At 42.8% G+C, this 20,616-nt stretch overlaps 1 protein-coding gene across 1 annotated transcript in view; it reads left to right on the top strand.

Moving 5' to 3' along the window:
• Window positions 1-5,663: 5,663 nt before the first annotated feature.
• LOC115255405 (T-box protein H15-like) overlaps window positions 5,664-20,616 on the top strand; it is a 209,511-nt gene continuing 194,558 nt past the window's right edge. Inside the window, exons 1-2 of the mRNA XM_062850500.1 lie at window positions 5,664-5,796; window positions 15,349-15,479. Coding sequence (XP_062706484.1) covers window positions 15,457-15,479 — 23 coding nt within the window. The 5' untranslated portion in view covers window positions 5,664-5,796; window positions 15,349-15,456. The remainder of the gene's footprint in view (window positions 5,797-15,348; window positions 15,480-20,616) is intronic.

Genomic DNA, 20,616 nt, shown 5'->3' with positions numbered 1-20,616 from the left:
TGCATGGTCTTTTCAAGGGGTTTCAGGAGCAGCCTTAGGGAAGTTTCAGGACGCTTCAGGAGGTTTAACAGAGCTTCAAGTGGTTACACAAAGTTTCTTGGCGTTTGATACGGATAACGGAGGTTTCGTAGGTGTTTTAGGGCTCCAGGGCCTCTCTCAAACGCTCTTGAAGTCCCCTGAAACTTTCTGAAATCCCCTGGAGCACTTCTGAAACGCTTAGAAACGCACCTTACCTTACCTGTCAGCCTGAGTGTCCTCCAGTCTACTCGGTTCATGGATGTGTGTCTCCAGTTCCGCACTCTGCGCAGGGTCCGCATATCGTCCTCTACTTGATCCGATTCTGTATCGCAACTTCTGAAAACCCTCTGAAATTCCACGAATCTAAATGAAACTGCTACGTCAGGTTGCTGGTCAATGTGGGGATGGGGAGAGTAATGTTGATTGCAATCGTTTGTTACTCGCAGACCGTTGAGTCCTGTGCACCTGCACAAGATCATGCGGATGTCGGAGTATTGTTGGTAAATGTTCAATTTTTGGCATATGAGTTCACGCATTGGTGCGTGAATGCCAGGCGTTAAGTGGTAGATTGGGTGAAGATTACTATGAAGCGGCACAATTCGCTTGGTTGTATAACTTGTATGAGTTATATGATAGATTTGCATGCACTGCGAAAGTTGGGAAGAAGGAAACGGTTTACATATACACTGGAACCTCTTTTTATGCATATGGCTGGGACTGCATAAATAAAAAATGTGCATAAATTGAAAAAGGCATAAAAAGAGGAAAATATATGCATAAATTAAGTTTGGGCTTAAATTAGAGAATCTAGTTCGCGAGAACAGGTCTTGCTCCTGGGCAGTTGAGGTGGGGCTAAGGGGGTTTCCAGAAAGTTCCCAGAGAGCCCGGAAAGGGGGTTAGAAGGAGCTTCAGGGGTGTTTTAAGGGGTTCTTCTTCTTCTTTAAGGATCTACATCCCAACTGGGACTTGGCCAGCCTCGCTTCAACTTAGTGTTCTTTGAGCACTTCCACAGTTATTAATTGAAGGGCTTTCTTTGTATGCCATTGTATATTGTGAGGCAAGTACAACGATACACTATGCCCAGGGAGTCGAGAAAATTTTCCCGACTGGAACGGGAATCGAATCTGCCGTCTCCGGATTGGCGTTAACCACTAGGCTAACTGGAGACCCCGGGTTGTTTTGAAGGATTTGAGGAGCCTTTTAAGGTTGTTCTGTCAGGATTTTTTGGTGTTTTCAGGGGCGTTTCAAGGGGCTTTAGGGGCAATTCAAGGGATCTCAGGAGCCTTTAAAGGACGTTGCAAGAGGTTTGAGGGGCGTTTTAAGGTATTTCAGAGTCTGCTCTGAAACTTCCTGAAATGCCTCAAAAAGCTCCCTTAAACCCCCCGGGGACCCCATGTAGCGCACCTGAGAGGCTTCGAAACCATCCTCCGTAACGCCTCTGAATCCCACGAAAATGTTCTGAAACGTCTTGAAATGCCTCCAAAATCCCCCTTAAACCCTCTCGGACTTCATGTAACGCACCTGAGAAGCTCCAAACCCCCCGAAAACTCCTCCGTAACGATTCCGTAACGCCTCTGAATCCCACCTAAGAGCTCTGAAACGTCCTAAAATGCCTCCAAAATCCCCCTTAAACCCCCACGGACCCCTTGTAATGCACCTGAGGGGCTCCAAACCCCCCGAAAACTCCTCCGTAACGCTTTTGTAATGCCTCTTAATCCCACAGAAAATGCTTTGAAACGTCCTGAAAAGCCTCCAAAACCCCCTTTAAATCCCCTCGGACCCCATGTAACGCACCTGAGAAGCTCCCAACCCCCCGAAAACTCCTCCGTAACGCTTTCCTAACGCCTCTTAGTTCCACAGCAAATACTATAAAACGTCCTGAAATGCTTTCAAAATCCCTCTTCGTCTCCCTCGGACCCCATGAAATACACCCCCCGAAAACTCCTCTGTAACGCTTTCGTAACGCCTCTTAATAACGCCGAAAATGGTCCTAAACATCCTGAAATGCCTTCTTAATCCCCCTTAAACCCCCTCGGACCCCATGTAACGCACCTGAGAGGCTCCTAACCCCCCGAAAATTCCTCCGTAACGCTTTCGTAACGCCTCTTAATCTCGCAGAAAATGCTCTGAAACGTCCTGAAATTCCTGCAAAATGCCCCTTAAACCCCCTCGGACCCCATGTAACGCATCTGAGAGGCTCCGAACCCCACGAAAACTGCTTGTAACACTTAAGTAACGCCTGTGCATCTCGCCGAAAATGCTCTGAAACGTCTTGAAATGCTTCCAAAATTCCCCTTAAAGTCCCTCGGACGCCATGTAATGCACCTGAGAAGCTCCGAACACCCCAAAAACTCCTCCGTAACGCTTCCGTAACGCCTCTGAATCAAGCCGAAAATGATCTGAAACATCCTGAAGTGCCTCAATTAAACCTCCTAAATCAAAACCTCTGAAAACGCCTCCGTAACGCCTCTTAAATCAGCCTAAAATGCTCTGAGACTTCCTGAAATGACTCCGAAACCCCCTTAAGATCCACTCAGACCCCATGTAACGCACATGATATCTTCCTTTGCTCTCCTCTGTAAACACTCCTTGTCCACCGTTGCAATAGTTCCCGTCATTATTAAATATTCTAATGCACAATGAGTTGTTTTCCCTCTTTTTATACAGGGCATAAAAAAGGTGCATAAATTGAAAGTGCTTAAAAATAACATGCATAAAAAGAGGTTTTAGTGTACATGTATGCACGAACATACGTTTATACATGTATATGTAAAGAAGAGAGTATAGGAAGTAGATAGAAAGGGACGAACCAGACCGAATCTCATGGGAACTCCTTGAAACACCCATGTAATTGTCTCAAATGTCCCAAAAGATTCTCCTGAAACCCAATGAATACCCCTGAGACTCCTGAGAATCGCAGAAATCATTAAAGGATTGAGCACCGCAATATAGTTACATACAGTCGTTCAACTTGCACTTGCTCGTGATTTTTGGCAACAAATAGCGGTAGAGCGGACCTAGAGTGATGGTTAGAACACTTGACTATCACGCCGAGGATCTGTGATCAAATCCTGCTCTCGACAAACTTACAAAATATGAGTTTTTTTTCATGGAAAATAAGTTAAGCCGTGCGTCCCGAGATGTGCTATAGTCCCGTGCAAATAAGCTCGTTAATATTGCCCGTTGTGAAGATTTATAGATTCTGACGCAAATAAATGATTAAACTCATTTTCAGCGTAGGTGCGTTATAAATGTTTGTTTACAATGCAAAACTATCGCCAAATGTGTACCTAACAACACAGCGTAAAATATTCACCAGGACGCGGTCTGGTTTTATATCTGTGGGCCCACGCAAGAAAAATCCACGCAACTAATTTTCGCGCAGGAGTCTAAACAGGTGGAATCTCCGCAATAAAGATGAATTACAAATAGCTCTGTCAAAGGTACTTCGGGCAACTTCTGCTTGCCTTTTCAATGAACACCTACATATTTTTTTATTTTAACAATTTTTCACCATTTTTCGTGAAAGTTTCACACAATTTACATATGAATTATATTTTTCTCTATTCTTTTCCATCCACAATAAAACTAGAACGAAATGTCATTAACCCGGCAACTAATGTCAGTGAATATCGGTGAATCGGTCCAAAAATGTTGGGCCCGATCTGCCCTCTCTAGTATCAAAATTCTCGGACCGAGTGAACTCAGCTCATCGGTGGATAAGTCCATTTGCAACCAACTACGATCAATGTGTAGTGTGAGTGAATCATTAGTAGGTGGGGCTAGGCTAGATGAACTCGATGAATGTGGATTAATTTGTTGAGAAAAAGTAAATTTACCCTATGGAATCTACATTCTCTTGACAGTTCGTTCATCCCCATGCATGTAAGCTGAATCAATTTTTCTGACCTATGGACCAATGCAATGTTTTACCGTATGACGTTTGAGTGGTGCCGTGTTATCTTGGTGGCCATGGAAACGAGTTCATTTTACGTAAACGCGGCACCGCTCAACATTGATCATTCTCTGGCATAATGTTGTGTTCAAAGTAAAGCATTTGCAAATATTTTATATACTATACTGAGAGTTCTATTAATATATTGAGAAAGCAAAGCTAAATGATATATTTTATTTTGAACTGGTGCAAGTGTACCCCGCTGTAGTGTCGAAATTCTCGGGGAAGTGAACTCGGCACTCACTCTGCACTCATATGTTTTGTAGGTTTTTGGCTCTTCCAGTCTTATAAGTAGCTAAAACGACTATTGCTTCTACATTTCGACGTATATTCCATCTTTTTCAGGAGTTAAGAGGCTTCGGTTTGTTGTTTGTGTAAGTGCTTTGTTTGAATTTAGAATGTCTGTGATCTTTGTATGGCGTCCTGCTACGGCCCATGTGTATCACTATTGAGTTCTTTAAAATAGTTTATGAACGAGCTCACAAAGACTGGGTAAACCATGAATAAAATCAAGATTTCCAAAACCGTTCAGTCAACCAACCTCTGTTCCGCAGGAACATTGCCGAAGAACCAACCGCGCCGTTTCTCGATTGTTAGTTTTTCACCAATTTACCCAGTTTATAACGCCTTGTAAGGCGCGTACACATATGGCTCGGATGGATGCGGACGGACACGCAAAGTCAGAGCCTGCTGCTGATGGGGTCCGACCCAGAGCGTGTTAACGATGTTTACATAACCTTAATTTAGTTTGACGTTTCGAGGTTACGGAGGTCTCTCTCGCTCTCACTCTGCATGCGTACCAGCAGTCAGTAGGTACGATTCGGCATATTCCATCACCGGCCTCGGAGGCCACCGGCGCGGCGGTGGATGTAGCCCCGCGGGAGAAGAGAGCCTCGATTTTGTTTGAACGTTATAAATGCTTCCATTTTTTTTTTTCTTCGGGGCAACAACGCAGCCACTCAATATCTCTCGCGCACAATACATTTTAATTGTTTCACGCCTAATTTACATGTTAATTTAATTAATTCCTCCTGGGCGCTGTTCGAAGAGCGCGCGCGCTCTGCCGTTGCTCAACCCGTTCGCCACCGTGTTCCTTGGGCTTGGGCTTGGGCCATAGAACATTCCACCCAAAAGTGGGCATAAATTTATATGCGCGTTTGTTGTTTGATTTATTAAACATGCGGTAATGGCGATGGCCGCGCTGGCCAGCGCTACGCACTGGATGGGGGATATGGACATGAAATGCCTCAAGCCAGTAATTGGGTACAAATAAACTTTTTAAGCATTACACAGTATATTTCCTTTAAGGTCGAAGGCAAAATGCGCCGTTATTTTCGATAACTCTACAACGCCCGAGTTGCTTTGAAAAATAGACATAACAGTGGAAACATTCTAAAAAACCATACAAGTCGATTGTCTCCACTCTCCCCTGCACCCATTTCAAGTAAAATAATTAATTGCCTGAGTTGTTTAATGCCTCTGTGAAGCAGGGTCACCAGGGGGTGTTACATCAGGCCGCCCGAACCCAAAACAGATAAGGACTCAAATTGTCGACTAGATAAGAGCTAATCGGGTGCCGTGCCACCCATTTTAGGTCGTGTTTTTCTAATCGTTAACCTTTTCCTTTCGTTCATTCTGCAGGGCCTCCCAGCTCGGTGGATCGTCTGTCGGAAGTCGACGACGAAGTGGACGTAGATGTGGAAGAGTGCTCCGATTCGGAGGAAGCGTCCCGGTCCGGTCAGGATCGGCGGGCCAGCTCGAGGGCGACGGCCACGCCCAACAGTGTGTCGGACGAGGAGCGGCTCACACCGGAACCGGCTTCGGTAAGTGGAAAGAAAGTAAGGGACTTTCCTGTACATTACGGTTGTGTTGTGTTTGTGCTGTTTTTTTGGTGTTTTACAGTAGATTTTTTTTTCAATTTTTACTTTATTTCCAATATTAAGAAACAAAAATTTGTCTCTTGAAGATTTTTGAAAAAAAAAAAACATATTTTATACAATTCAGTATTATAATGTCCATTTTATAGGACTCATTTTGGTTTCATAATGGCCAATTTTTCCGAACTGGTTCATTATGCAACTAAAATGAGTTGCATAATGAAAAATAGTTGCATAATGTTCATAATTATGATACTATTATGCAATTTAGTATCATATTTTCTAATATTTTTTTTAATAGTAGTATTTGTATTAGTATTGTATTAGTATTTAATAGTATTATAATGACCGAATTTTCCGTACCGGTTCAGTATGCATACTCATTTGAGTTGCATTATGAACATTATGTAACTCCAATGAGTTGTACAATGATCATTCATAAAATTTGTATTGAACTCGTTCAGTGGCGTAGCCAGAAAATGTCTCTGGGAGGGGTTTTCAACGGTCAATGATGCCTTTTTTGATTTGTCACTTACATTTTGTAAACATGAATGAGCAATTGTATTCGTAGTTTGAAAAAAGCGGCGCAGCCGAAAAATTTTTTCGTCGCAAAGCGCTTTATACTGCAAATTTTCAGTTCCACAAATTTTGGCTCTGGAGGGGGGGGGGGTTTAACCCTAAACCCCCCCCCCCCCCGTGGCTACGCCAGTGAACTCGTTGCAAAACTCGATTTTTAGCTCTATTCTTATTTATCAAATTCGACGAGCCTCGTAAAAAAATCAAATTTTTGCAACTCGTTACATAATCAACTATTAGTGATGTTATAGACTTCCTAGCACACTTTGAAATCTTGATCTTAATGCTTACACTTTCTAGACGAATTATCAATGCATATAGGAATAAGTCTTGTCCATTTCAGGTCGTTAGCGATACCCTAGGACATCGAAAATACACAAGAGTTGAGGCCTTTACATTCGAGTATGTATGCCTCTCGGTATAGTGCATTTCACAGGTTTGGAGTTAACTCTTAAGGACAAACTTCTTAAAATCCCGCTTCTACAGTGCATCAGAACTTCAGACGCACAAATCTCAAGAAGCAAGCTCCAAACAACAGTGTATTTCATTATTCTGTTCTTGCTCACTTGTAATAAGCTTCAAATAAGAAGATCAAGTGCGCTGGTTTTGTGTACGAAGAGATTTGTGGGCACGAAATCGTGAGTAGGTGCCAAAGTCGGCCATTGTGGCGGCCATTTTGGGATTCTAACAAGTCTGTCCTTAAATGTATATGATTCTGTACATCTCAGAGTAGTCCTACATCATCCAAATTATTTTGAAGACTTGGCGTTTTGGCTAAAATGTGTAATGTGCTTTCAAACCAAGAGCATACATATTCGAACAATTCCCGTTTGATTAGTTGCTCAAGTTCCACAGCATCAATTATTACCAGAGGGACTAAGAACTTTTTAGAATTAATGCCTTCACATCAATATTCGAAATGAAGTATTAATTGCAAGCTTGCTATTTGATGAAAACATTCGCGAAATGATGCGATTTGCTTTCGACAACGAATACGTTTTCACCCATCCTCGCTTTATTCAATCAACCTCCAATACGAGTAGCACACGAACGGACTCAACACTGATCAGCATAGTTAACTCTTCCTTTTCGCCGTTGAGCCGTTGCGTTCTAGCCAAGCATCTCTTTTCATCGCTTTCGATGCTTTTCGACAGCTTATCGCGAAGCATCGTTGGCTGGAAGCTTTATTAGTATGGTATCGGTACATGCGAATGTTGCTTCTGTGTGCGTGTCGAGCGTTCGTGCCGTAGCTTCGCAAACCAACCTATTCGGTATGGTTCGGCTGTTCGGGCGAGCGTGTGACGGCCCAGTCAGATGTATGCAAAATCGTTTGTGATTTACATCATGTTCGTTTTGCCACCTCTTTGCTGCTGGTCATCGCTGATCAGTGCACAGTTCAATCGCACGCGATAAATATACAGTTCTAGACTAACATTTGAAAAGGGCGGAACAACCATTGCAAATTCTCACTTGTTCCGGTCCTCCTGGGCGTATTTCAATATTTTTATGCAAACTTCTTCCGTTAACAGATAGAGGGGAGTCAGTTCTATCTGTTACTGGTAAAAGATTTCATGAATAATGGCGGGTAAGCCTAGGAGGGACGGGAGAAGCAGAAATTCGAAATGGCTGTTACGCCCTTTTCAAATGTTGGTCTAGAGTTGATGAGTTGTAATGAGCACTAGTGAGGTGATCATTTGCATCATTGATTAATTGTATGTCAGACTTCGCACAGTTCTTTCTGTGCATACATGTGGTAATACGAAATATTTTACAGCTATTGGCGTATGCAGCAACAACCAAGCTCATCCAATATCATTCAAATTGAGTTGAAGTCACGCACGGAAAAAAATCCATTCCCCTAATCATGAATAAAAAATCATGTTCTTATGATGTCTGCCAACTCATAATATCATAATTAAAATTCATAATATCATGAATGAGTTGGCCAGAAATATGAATAGAAACAAGCATTTTCATAAATTATATTCATGGTCGATTCCTAGCGTTACATTTATCTGCCATATGCAATTATATAAATCGCGCGGTCGTCCAGCGCAGACATGTGGAAAAAGTTGAACCTGCTATTTTTGCAAAGTTTTTATTTGGTTAGAGTAATAAATGTGCATATATGAGGAAATGGAACATCGAAACAGTGTGCCCGTAAGATTCGGCAGGTTGTTGGGAGTTGATTGACTAAAAAGTAAACGCGCAAAAAGTAAACAGTGCCTAGTTTGCGTTTTCGTTGTGCCATCCGTCGTAGCTCCGAGTTTATGTACGGAGGGTGAAGCAAAGTGAGAATCGCGCGTTAATTTTCGGTAATTCTCTCTATTTTTTTGGTTTATCCATCGTTTGACGAGTTCGGAGACTCAGCAAGTGATGTGAACTAGTGAACAATTGATGTGGTTTGGAGGGCATCCTTAGCCTGTTGGATGTAGGTGCCAAAGACAAAAATAATAAACCAGCTAAATATGATTATCCGGTGAGTTCGATCATTGTTGTTCTCTTTTATATTTGAACATTACATATCTTCACTAACAAGAGGCCAACTAAAAAGTGCTGCTTGTTCATAGAAAAAAGGATGATGGATAGGACCCAAAATCATATAAATGGGCTCTGATATCACGTATTTTATTTTCTTATGATTTTAGCTTGCATCGTTTTATTAATCTAATTAAAAGCATTTGGGACCGACGACGACGGAATCATAAAAGTAATTCTTAATTCCATGAATTCCATGCATGGTTCCATCTCCCTTAACCATGATTTTATGAATTTGACTGAGAAACATTGAGGTCCGACGACGACGGAATCATAAAAGTAATTCTTAATTCCATGAATTCTATGCATGGTTCCATCTCCCTCAACCATGATTTTATGAATTTGACTGAGAAACATTGAGGTCCGACGACGACGGAATCATAAAAGTAATTCTTAATTCCATGAATTCCATGCATGGTTCCATCTCCCTCAACCATGATTTTATGAATTTGACTGAGAAGCATATAGGTCCGACGACGACGGAATCATAAAAGTATTTTTTGATTCCATGAATTCTATGCATGGTTCTACCTCACCAAACCATAATTTTATGAATCTGGTGGTAAAGCATCAGGATCTGCATCCAGGTTTATGAAAATTATTCTTGGCTTCATGAATGCTACTCATGATCCCAGCTTATTTAATCATAGCTTCATGATTATATTTTCCATTTTTGGTCGTCGAAAGCCAAAACAATAACGGGTGCATAGCGTTATGGTGAAATCAATCATAAGATCATAAAATTTAATCATGGTGTATATTTATAACATAAAATCATAAAAATATCGGGAAACTATGAGTCATATTCATGGTCTTGGGAATGGATTTTTTTCCGTGCGGCCTTTGGATTATTCTTGGATGCATCAGACTGCTTTCTCCGATTATTCCTAAAATTCCTTCAAAGATTACTTGTCAAAACTCTTCCTTCTGGTCTCAGAGTGCCTTCTGATGTTATTTCTGCGGTTTTTTTTTTGTGAAATTTCTGTAGTGATAACTTCTTCAATTTCTCTACCAAAACATTCCGGAACTCACTCAAGGATTCATCCCGGAAAGTATTCAACTCATGCGATGTCTCAAGGAATTTCTTCAGGGATTCCCTTGGAAATTCCTCTAGAAATTTTACCCACAAACCTTCCAGATAGTCCTCCTAGATTTTTTGCAAGGATTCCTCTAGGTTCTTCTACCAGCGATTTATGTTGAAATTCCTCTAGAGATTCGAGTTTGACAAGGAAACGTTAGTCAAATAGTAGAAAATATTGATCTGGGAGTTCAACTGCAATAAGTTTAATCCTTTGGAGACAGATTGGTCACATTAGCCCAGCCGAGAAAATTGACCTTTAAAAACTTGTTCTAGACCAGCGAGGTTGCATCCAGAAAGACGAAAATGCCGTCTCCAATAAGCATGAGCATACATGACCGTACAATTCGTAGTTGCTACTCCGAACCGAAATTATCTTAATATGAACTCTTCGAATTTTCTCATTTAAAAATAGTATGAAACTAACTCACCCACTTATTTGTGTCCGTTTATCTATCCATCGCTGGTTGTCTGGATTACTTCGGGTACCAGCGAACCCAGATGTTTTGTAGGTGTTTATGGACCAGCTTAGGAGACTCCATAGGATTGTTTGGAATCTCACGAAGATCAACTTCTGGTAAACCCGACGAAAAAATGTCCTTATGTTTGGACCTCCACATGATAAGGCCCATATGACAAGACATTAGCATCAATGGACAGGCACTTCTGGACCTGAAACATCGCCGACTTGTTGGCGCCCTGCCACAGGTCTCCGGAAGTGTGATGCTCTCCGCTGGATGAATTTTCACCAAATTTCGTTTCCGCAGCACTAACTGAATATCTTGTCTCGTTAGTTATTGCCAATTTTGTTAGAGATCACAGTCAGAAAAACATTTTCGCCGATATTCGGACTTCTTTTGTCTCCGACATTCGCAACACGAGCAATAAAACTACTGTACGAAACAAAAATGTCAAACGAATGCACTTGACCACGGTAGCGTTCTCGGGAGACGGTTCGGCTTTTGTTATTTCTGTCTTCTTCCATAAAAAAAGCTATTTCGGCCATATGTGTGTCGTATTCAGTTCAACAAGCAAAAATAAACTAATATTAACATTCATAATCGGTATTAGCTGACATCTATGCAAAAAGCTAGAATTAGACAAATGTCTTCATGTCAGACGACATTGAGTTGACCCTTTCTCATGTTTATTGATCTTTTTTCTACCGCTCGTATTATGTGTAAGAGGTAACGGTAGCGCGCAAGTGTAACAAAGCAAGCTGACACCCGATTGCGGCAACGAAATGAAGGTAGTGAAAAGTGTCGAATGTTTACAAGACTGATTATTGTCCATCTTACGCATTTGTTAGACGCGTTTGAGTGGTGTGACGACGCAGCGTCAAACGCTCGGACTTAGGATGCCAGTGAACCTGCTGTGCTCTGCTAGACCAGTGTGGGCTTCCTACCAAAACAAGTTGGGAATAGTAAAAGGTGGATTTTGGGTTTGATTAAGCTTCTGCCGCTGAGGATCCAGGTCTGCGTGTAATAGCTGTAAGTGGAATAAACTAGTCAGCAGAATCAAACGTGGGTGTTTGATGGAGCATGGGATGCTTGAAGAAGTCGGATAGGGCATCGTTGCGCAGCCCGTCACCCACACGAATAAAGTCGTTCTGATCGAAGAACGGTTACAGTCACATCCCGACGATTTGGCAACTCTTACCCTTTGCTGCTTAGATCCAAAAGTTCATCAGTGAGCGGCTGTCGTTGCGCTAGACGTCTCAGATGAACCTATGGCGTATAGTGACCTGATCGCTGTGGCCTAACGTGGCGTGTTCTTGCAAAGATCGAAGATATCGTAAGCAGAACGTAGTAGTGAGTGACACGACGATGCTTTGAAAAACTGCTTCTCCTGCTGGGCGAACAGTTCACCGTTGGAATCGATTTGAATGAAATTAAAGGCAGCAGCATCCGCATCTCATTGCTGGAAGCTTCTGCGCCTTAGTCGGTCAGAATGAAATTCGGCCTGTTTGTCAAGTAGACTGACAACCAGGCAGAACAGTTACAACAGCGCCAGCGCTTGCACTAGAGAATGTCTACCAGATTTAGCTCTCGTGAGATGTCCATCTGATGGATTGTCGACGCCTGAAACATGCGTATAAACTGTATAAACTGTTCCGCTGTTCAAAGTTCAAACCGGGCGATAGAATAGTGATTGGACAACGAAGTAACTGTGGACTTCACCGGATGCAGCCGAATTGATACACTATGCCAAGTTTACTACATACACTTCCTTGGAGGTATCGGAGATGAAATGTAGCTGGGGGCAGGAGGCAGTGCAGCTCATCTTCTTATTATAAAATCGTTCACACTTGCATAAACACTGAGGAGCATGCCATCCCTGGCTGGGAGTGTCTGGCGCTCGGAAGGGAAACGAATCGTGGGATACGAACTTCAACTATAGAACATGTGTAACGTGTGGACGATTTCCTTTCATTCCTGTTGAAGCTTGGCCGGATGCATTGAAGATAATTTACAACACAGCGGCTTCAGCGCCAAAGAGCGCTGCATGATTTACAGATTTGCAACTGTGGTCGATAGTGGGACCCGCGCGACCAAGTGGGTCGAAGATTTGGGCGATTTATGACACAACGTTCCGCTGTCAATGTCGCAGCCGGCGTGGTGGCAGTTGCAGCCGTGGTGCAATGGTTCTCGGTTCCCATACTAGAATCAGTGTGGAAACGGCAAACCTAAGTCTTCCATTTGAACACCACTGAGAAGTTCCGGAACGTTCGATGCCCACTTCTTGATTGTAAACCCAGCAGTGTTGAGCGAGCCTAGACGTCGTCACTTGTTCCCGTACTTCAATCGTTGATTCTATGTTGTCTGCTTCATCCTGCAGGTAATCAACGTAGCAATCGTAAAAAAACCGGATCTACAACAGCTGGATACAGATGTTCATCATCGTGTGCCATATGCTGTAAAGTTGTCGTAGCGAGATACGAAGTAGACGCAGTAATGTAGATCACAGTCTGCAATTCGTAGCTGGAAACCAAATCAATGGAAATTTTTGCGGAAACGAATTTGTAGAAATGTTCGATACTCAGGGAAGTGGAGCAGCTACCGATATACTTTCTCCATATCGGCGATGACGGCAACGCAGAAGAATACTGGTCTACATGTACAAGTGGGCCGACCAAAAGCATGATGTGTTTCTCCGGACGGCCTTTAGTACGATGTCAAAAACGACTCTGACCTTCGTCGTCCTACTAGACTCTTTGAAGTTGGCATGGGTGGACTCTACCCCATTAGGCATAATGCTGCTTGGCAGCATAAAGCCATTTGGCACAACGGTCGTTTGGCATAACAAGGATTATACACATTCTTCCCAAGAAGGCTGTTGCCTACTCTTCAACATCGCTCATGCCTACTCTTCAACATCGCTCTGGAAGGTGTGATGCGACGAGTCGGGCTCAACAGCCGGGGAACGATTTTCACGAAATCCGGCCAATTTGTGTGCTTTGCGGACGACATGGACATTATCGCTAGAACATTTGGAACGGTGGCAGAACTGTACACCCGCCTGAAACTCGAAGCAGCAAAGGTCGGACTGGTGGTGAATGCCTCAAAAACAAAGTACATGCTGGTAGGCGGAACCGAACACGATCGGATCCGTCTGGGTAGTAATGTTACGATAGACGGGGATACTTTCGAGGTGGTGGAGGAATTAGTCTACCTCGGATCCTTACTGACGGCTGACAACAACGTGAGCCGTGAAATTCGGAGGCGCATCATCAGCGGAATTCGGGCCTACTACGGGCTCCAGAAGAAACTGCGGTCGAAAAAGATTCACCCACGCACCAAATGTACCATGTACAAAACGCTAATAAGACCGGTGGTCCTCTACGGACACGAGACATGGACCATGCTCGAGGAGGACCTACAAGCACTCGGAGTTTTCGAGCGACGCGTGCTAAGAACAATCTTCGGCGGTGTGCAGGAGAACGGTGTGTGGCGAAGAAGGATGAACCACGAGCTCGCTGCACTTTACGGCGAACCCAGCATCCAGAAGGTGGCCAAAGCCGGAAGGATACATCGGGCAGGGCATGTTGCAAGAATGCCGGACAACAACTCTGCAAAGCTGGTATTTGCAACTGATCCGGTTGGCACAAGAAGGCGTGGAGCGCAGAGAGCACGATGGGCGGACCAGGTGGAGCGTGACTTGGCGAGCATTGGGCGCGACCGAGGATGGAGAGCGGCAGCCACAAACGGAGTATTGTGGCGTACGTTGTGGCGTACTATTGTTGATTATGTCTTGTCTTAATGATGTTGAACAAATAAATGTATGTGCATAATAAATATATGCAGTGTGGTTGACCAACATTCGCTGGTTCTTCGAGATTCTACATGTGTCCTAGCTGTGGATATTCAACCGACTGCGCTCGACATTTAGTAGTAGACACGATAGTCTGCAATTTCCTTCAGGTATCGAAGGACAACTATTGAATACAAGTTCTCTTTTACTGACCGCGCAAGACCATCAAAGATGTTCTCTGTTTCCCAGAACTGATGGAGGGTGGCTATAGGAGATCATCTTCCGTAGAAAGGTTACAGATCCGAGGGGTATCGTTGTGTTGGTTGGCAGCGGTCTCAGCGACAGCCCCTCCCAAATGCCATTTCAGCCAGCCTTGGACGTTCATCTCCAAACTGAAGCTGCCGACGGCTATGGAGCTACGTAGGTATTACACCCCATAACAAGGTTTGTCCTCACTGGAACGTGAGACTGAGGGTCTGCTAGGACAACCTTCGAGATTTTTCACTAAGAAATGTTGATTGGAATGGTTGGCAGGCGTGCCGAAGGATTCTTGAGGATAATGAGCTCCTCGGTATTCTTGAAAAATTGTTTGCATTGCTGCTTTGGCCGGTGAGATTTTTAATCGATTCAAGCCTGAATTTCAAGGTGAGCTTCTCAATTTTTTTCAGCAGGTACACTTTGCAAATACGTGAAATTTTTTTGAGGGAGTCTTCTCAAGTTCCTTTGAAAACTTATGCTAAGATCTTCAGAGAATTTCTAACAAAATTCGTGACTCCATTGGATATTTATGCGTAGAATTAGTCAGGGATTCATTGTTTAATACTTGAATTATTATTTGAAACATATTTTTGTGTGATTTCTTGAGGAATGATTGCTAAACTAATGAAGGCTTCGGATATTTAGAATACTTCGCAAATCTTTTTGTTTTGTAATAGTTTTTTGTATTTCTATCATGTAGAGTTATAATTTTCGTTTATATTGTTAAAACATTAAAACCATCAAATTTCCAACTATATTTATTCTTTGTATTCTTCTTTCCACTTCTTCTCCCCCAGAAACGACCAACGATCGTCGGGTCGTGCAACTCGGACGATCTGCGGCCGGTTCAGTGCCATCTGGAAACCAAGGAGCTGTGGGACAAGTTCAACGAGCTGGGCACCGAGATGATCATCACCAAAACGGGACGGTAAGTGTCTCAAATACCATACTGTATTTCATCTTTCCGTGCTAAACGAAGTGACAAAACCAACAAAACCAACGCCGCTGCAGCATTGATCCTTATCCTGGATGGGATAAGGGTTCCCTCTTCGATTGTTGAGATCGCATTCGAGAGGGATTAAGTCACCCGAGAGCGAGCAATTTATCGCCTTTTCGACTTCTTCCACTTTCTCCGCGTTGCGTTGCGTATGCGGTTCTCCCTGAAGCGTAGAGAGAACAGTCGGAAGAACCGAAATTAAAGAAGGACCAGATAATGAGCACGCAGATAAATATCTAGACAAAATACAACTATTACCCCGGAGGGATTATAAATTAGAAGACATTAGTCAATGGTGTATAATTTTCACTTAAATTAGGGAGGTTGTGCCCTACTGACGACTCTGATGCGAAGATGCGCGGAGGCTTTCACGGAGGTCTCTTCCCGGGCAGTGATGCCAGATTTGCAGATGATGGAAAGTACAATGGACCAAATCGCCTGGAAACGGTGCTTGTGTGACATCGGTCCGGGGCAGCTTCCCACGTGATTCAGCGGAAAATTGACCCATCAATGCGGCGGCGATCATGTTGCGCGAAAAAAGCTTTCTGATCAGCTGCGGTCGGAGTGGGCGCCGGGCATTCGACGACCTACCCAAGAGGGGGGAGAGTAGCTGTCATCGCGATTAGCAAGCGTTGATCTGGTGGTAGACGGCCGCCGTCGGCGGCGGGTGATGATGACGATGATGGAGGGTGGTAGCTTTCGCGCTTTGAACCTCGCGAGCGGTGAACAATTAACGATCGCGCCGCCGATCTATTGATCCGATCGATTGTTGGTTTTGGTGCTCGCTTCTTCGGTTGGGCGGCGTCGTCGTCATCGAGTTGAAAAGCGGCTTCTTTTGGAGTTAAGTTTTCAATCAAACGCTGCCGTTGTTGGTCATCGCCGCTCGTGCTTTTGGTTGAGCTTGATCCGAACTGAGAAAGGGAGGGCTTCAACTGATTGGCCAGTGTCGATGATTTTTTTCTTTGTGGGGTTGAGTCACTAATAGCGCCACTTCACGAGGGGTTTCAATTTGACGAGTGGGTTTGTAATGGCTATTAATTTGCGCCTTCCTGTAATAAGCTGGACAGGTTGGGTAAGCTAAGCAGTAGGAGTTTTACGGTAGGACTCTAGTGTGTGGGATTTTTTCTCATTTGGAAAACATAAAACCAATTGCCACTTGCATCAGTCTTGCGGCTTTGCGGTTTTAGTCAAAATCTAGGTGACCTAAATATCAAACATTATAAGGTTCACGGGGTTAGTCTTTTGTTTTCAATTCTGCTTGTCATAAAACTAGCATCAAGACGGGATTGGTGGTCTAGTGGCTACCGCTTCTGATTCGTATGCAGAAGGTCTTGAGTTCAATCCCTGGCCCGTCCCTTTCATCCTATTTTGTATCTTTCTATCCACTTTCTCTCTCTCTTCTCTACATATACAACTCTTGTATATTCATATGTTCATAGCCATCGCTAGAATCAGAAACGAATTGCAAAAATTCGTTTCCCTTCCTTCCAACTTCTATAGCACAGTGTTTATAATGCCTACAAGTTATGCAACCAAAGCGAACTGTGCCGCTTGTCCTTCATAGTAATCATCACACAATCTCTCACCTTACGGACACTATAAATATCCCCTATCCATGGATCGCATCACCGACCCAACGGTGACTCCCAGATCTCCCATCCTTTTCGTCTAACAAATACCCCACACTGTGCTGGTTGTGGGGATGCAGAGGTGATCTCGGTCTTTAGTAGCAACAACCAGAACACTCTAACATTCCTTTCCTTTTCCAACTGACTATAAGGACGTGGCTGGCGCCGTTATTTGATCGTTTGATCGTTTGACTAGCATCAATCCTGGTGGTGCGGTTATCGGATCTCGTCTCAGTGTAGGAATGTAAATTTTGTTTTCAACAGAGGCCTCCAAGATTTCATCCTGAAATTGCGGGAATTCTTCTTGGAGTTATCAAGGGGTTCCTCTAGAGATTTATACAGAAATAAAATCTTGTATCTCGTTATAGTAAATGGATGACGTGCGACTATGTTCAACACATTCTAACTCACGATTGAACGGAGTGATTATCTGTAAGATTTTGTAAACTATGTTGTTTATTGTTGTACTACATTGTCCATTTGTAGATCCTTCGAAAAAGACGTAGAGCATAAATCCGTTTATGATTACGCGAAGACTGGAAGCTGAAAATCCCCGTAACATTTCTACAGAAATTCCTACTAGTTTTCAGGTGATTTCTTAAGGGATTTTTCAAGCATCCCTCGAAGAATTTCTCTAAAGATTTCTTTAGAGAGCTTTCAAGGAATTTGGACAAACATATCTCTAAATATTTTCCAGGGAATCCTAAAGTGATTCTTCAAGGGAGTCCTTCAGGCGTGTATCCTGAAATTTCTCCGGGAAACACAATAAACCTCATTGAGAGAGTCTTTCAGGAATTCCTGTGGATTCCTCCTGGAATTTGGCTGGGGATTGCTTTAAGAGTTCCACTACAGGTTTGTCCAACAATTCCTTCAATGATTTCTCCAGAGATTGCATTAGAGATTCTCCAGGAACTCTCAGGAATTCTTCTAGGGATTTATCAAAGAATACCTATATGGACTCCTCCGATGATTTCTCACGGAACTCGTCAAGGGATTTATATCGAAATTCTCCAGGGATTCCTCTAGTGATTTGCGTAAATATTCCGCTTGGGAATTATCCATAAATACCTCTATGGATTTTTCCAGGGATTCGTCTAAAGATTACCCCAGGAACTCTGCATGAATTTATCAAGAAATTGCTCTGGAGATTTTCCCAGGGATTCATTAAGTGCTCATATAGAGATATATTTTGAGATTTCTCTAGAATTCCTCTGTGGAACACTCCAGGAATTTCTCCAGTGATTCTTCTAGGAACTGCTGGTTGGATTTCTTTAGGGGAATATTTTTAGAGATTTCTCCAGAGCTTCATGCAAAGCTTCCAGTGGGAGTATCTTTAGGAATGAATCATCAATCCTTGACTTTCTATTATTCGCTTGAAACAAAGCCATTTATTTCCGTAAAAAGTACATTTAAAATTTTTAACGCAATGTTCTCTGGTTCCTTCAAGGGATCCTACAGCTATTGCATCTGCGCATTACTCCCGGGTTTCTTCTGGGTTTTATTATCAGAAATCATTCCTGGAACTACTCCAGAAATCAGATGATTCCTCCATGAAGTCCAGAAGGAACTCCATATGGAACTTCAGAAGTAACTTATGGAGGCATCCCAGAAATAACTCCATTAAAATGCTTCCAAAAAACTCAAGGAATTCTCAGAAATAACTTCTGTTAGTTTACTCAATGAAGTTTCGATAGAATTCCCACAAGGAACCCAGCAGGATTTTCAAAAGGGTCTCCCGGGGGATTTCCAGAAAAAAAAACTCCTGGAAGATCCTGGATGCACTCCAGAGGAAACATTAGAAGGAACGTTTGGAGGATTTCTGAAAGAAACTTTTGGAGAATTTCCAGAAATAATCGTTGAAAGATTCCCAGAAGGAAGTCCTGGAGATTTTAGAAAGGCATGCGTGGAACATGTTCTGAAGGAACTCCTGGATACTTTCCAGAAGGAACTCCTGACTGATTCCCGGAAGAAAGTAGTCGAAGTTTTTCGAAAAAAGGATAAGAACATCTAGAAGAAATTCTCAAAATTATCCAGGAGGGAACTCACCAGAAGCTCTTTGGAGCAATCCAAGAACGAATTTATGGAAGGATTTCAGAAGGAACTCCAGAAACAATTCGAAAAACTATTGTTGGAATCCCAGAAGAAACTCCTGCAGTATTTCTGAACGAATCTCAAAAGAACTTGGGGTTTTTTTCGACCGTGTAATACTCGCTGCACAATTCTTACAGATTTCCTGAAGTAATACCAAGAATCTCTGTCAGATCTCGTTATAGAATTCCAGAAAACTCATGGGGTAAAACTTCTGGAAGACACCAGAACAAACTGCTGGAATCTCAAAAAGAATTTCTAGATGAATTTCAGAAAAAAAAAATATGAAGGAACTCTTGACGAAAACCCCGTAAGAACTGCTGAAATGCAGAAGAAGCGTATTGGTGAACCTCAGAAGGAACTCCCGGAGCAATTTTAAGGGAACGAATCCCATAAGGATTTTGAATTCCTGATGGAACTCTTGTAAGAATTCGCGTAGAAACTTCAAGAGGAGTTTAAAACGGGATATTTGTCTTCGCCAGTTTCTTGGTGGAGATATACTAGGGGTTGGAAACTTGCTCAGATATCCAAATAAAAACTTCGCTTGAGTGTCAAGACATAACCATGCGTAGTAGATTTCCGATGCAAATTTCAGAAATATTCTTTGAGGATACCCAAAAAAAAAACCTCAGAGGAAACTTAAAACTACTTCTGGAAGTATTTCAAGAAATTACATAAAACAACCCCTTGAGACTTCCTGAAGTTATCCTTGAAGAAACTTCTAAAGAGATCCATGAACGAGTTTTTGAAGGAAACACAGAAGAAAATCATGGAGCTATTTCTGGTAAAGTTTCTAGGAAACCCAAAATTACGTAGAGCCAGAAGAAAAATCCTAATTAATCCTCCTAGTGGCGATGGCGCCTTTCTCGTGCCTTCGAAAACCCATTTCTACAGAACTCAAGTGACATGTTGATGAATGTCGCGCTCTCATCCGTTTAACAAAAATCCATTTCATGACACCAGAAATCATATCGTTTATCTGACTTTTGTTTTTTGAGTCTTGATTTCTGTAATACAGCCGCCATCTTGAATGTTGATCCGCCATCTTGAATTTTGGGTCGACATTGTAGAATTATTGGTCCCCAATGTTGATTTCCGAACCAAATTCGTCACCCATGGTTAAGGTTACTAAAATCGGAGCAGTTTTATGTGTCGCATGATAGAGTTTGGTTCAGTTATGGCCAGTTCCGCCTTCGCTGATCTGGATCACTAAAAAGGCCATAACTCCGGAACGCCTTGACCGATCCGGATCATTTTCAATAGCAAACAATGGGGTAAAATTCCGGCTCAAATCGTGTTAAAATCCAAAAAATCGGCCAATTGGAAGTGCTTTAAAAGTGAGTGAACTTTTT

The sequence above is a fragment of the Aedes albopictus genome, chromosome 2 (assembly GCF_035046485.1).
Source record: "Aedes albopictus strain Foshan chromosome 2, AalbF5, whole genome shotgun sequence".
Lineage (NCBI taxonomy): Eukaryota > Metazoa > Arthropoda > Insecta > Diptera > Culicidae > Aedes > Aedes albopictus.
Note: the sequence above shows the minus strand (reverse complement) of the source record. Positions and strands in the feature narration are given on the sequence as shown.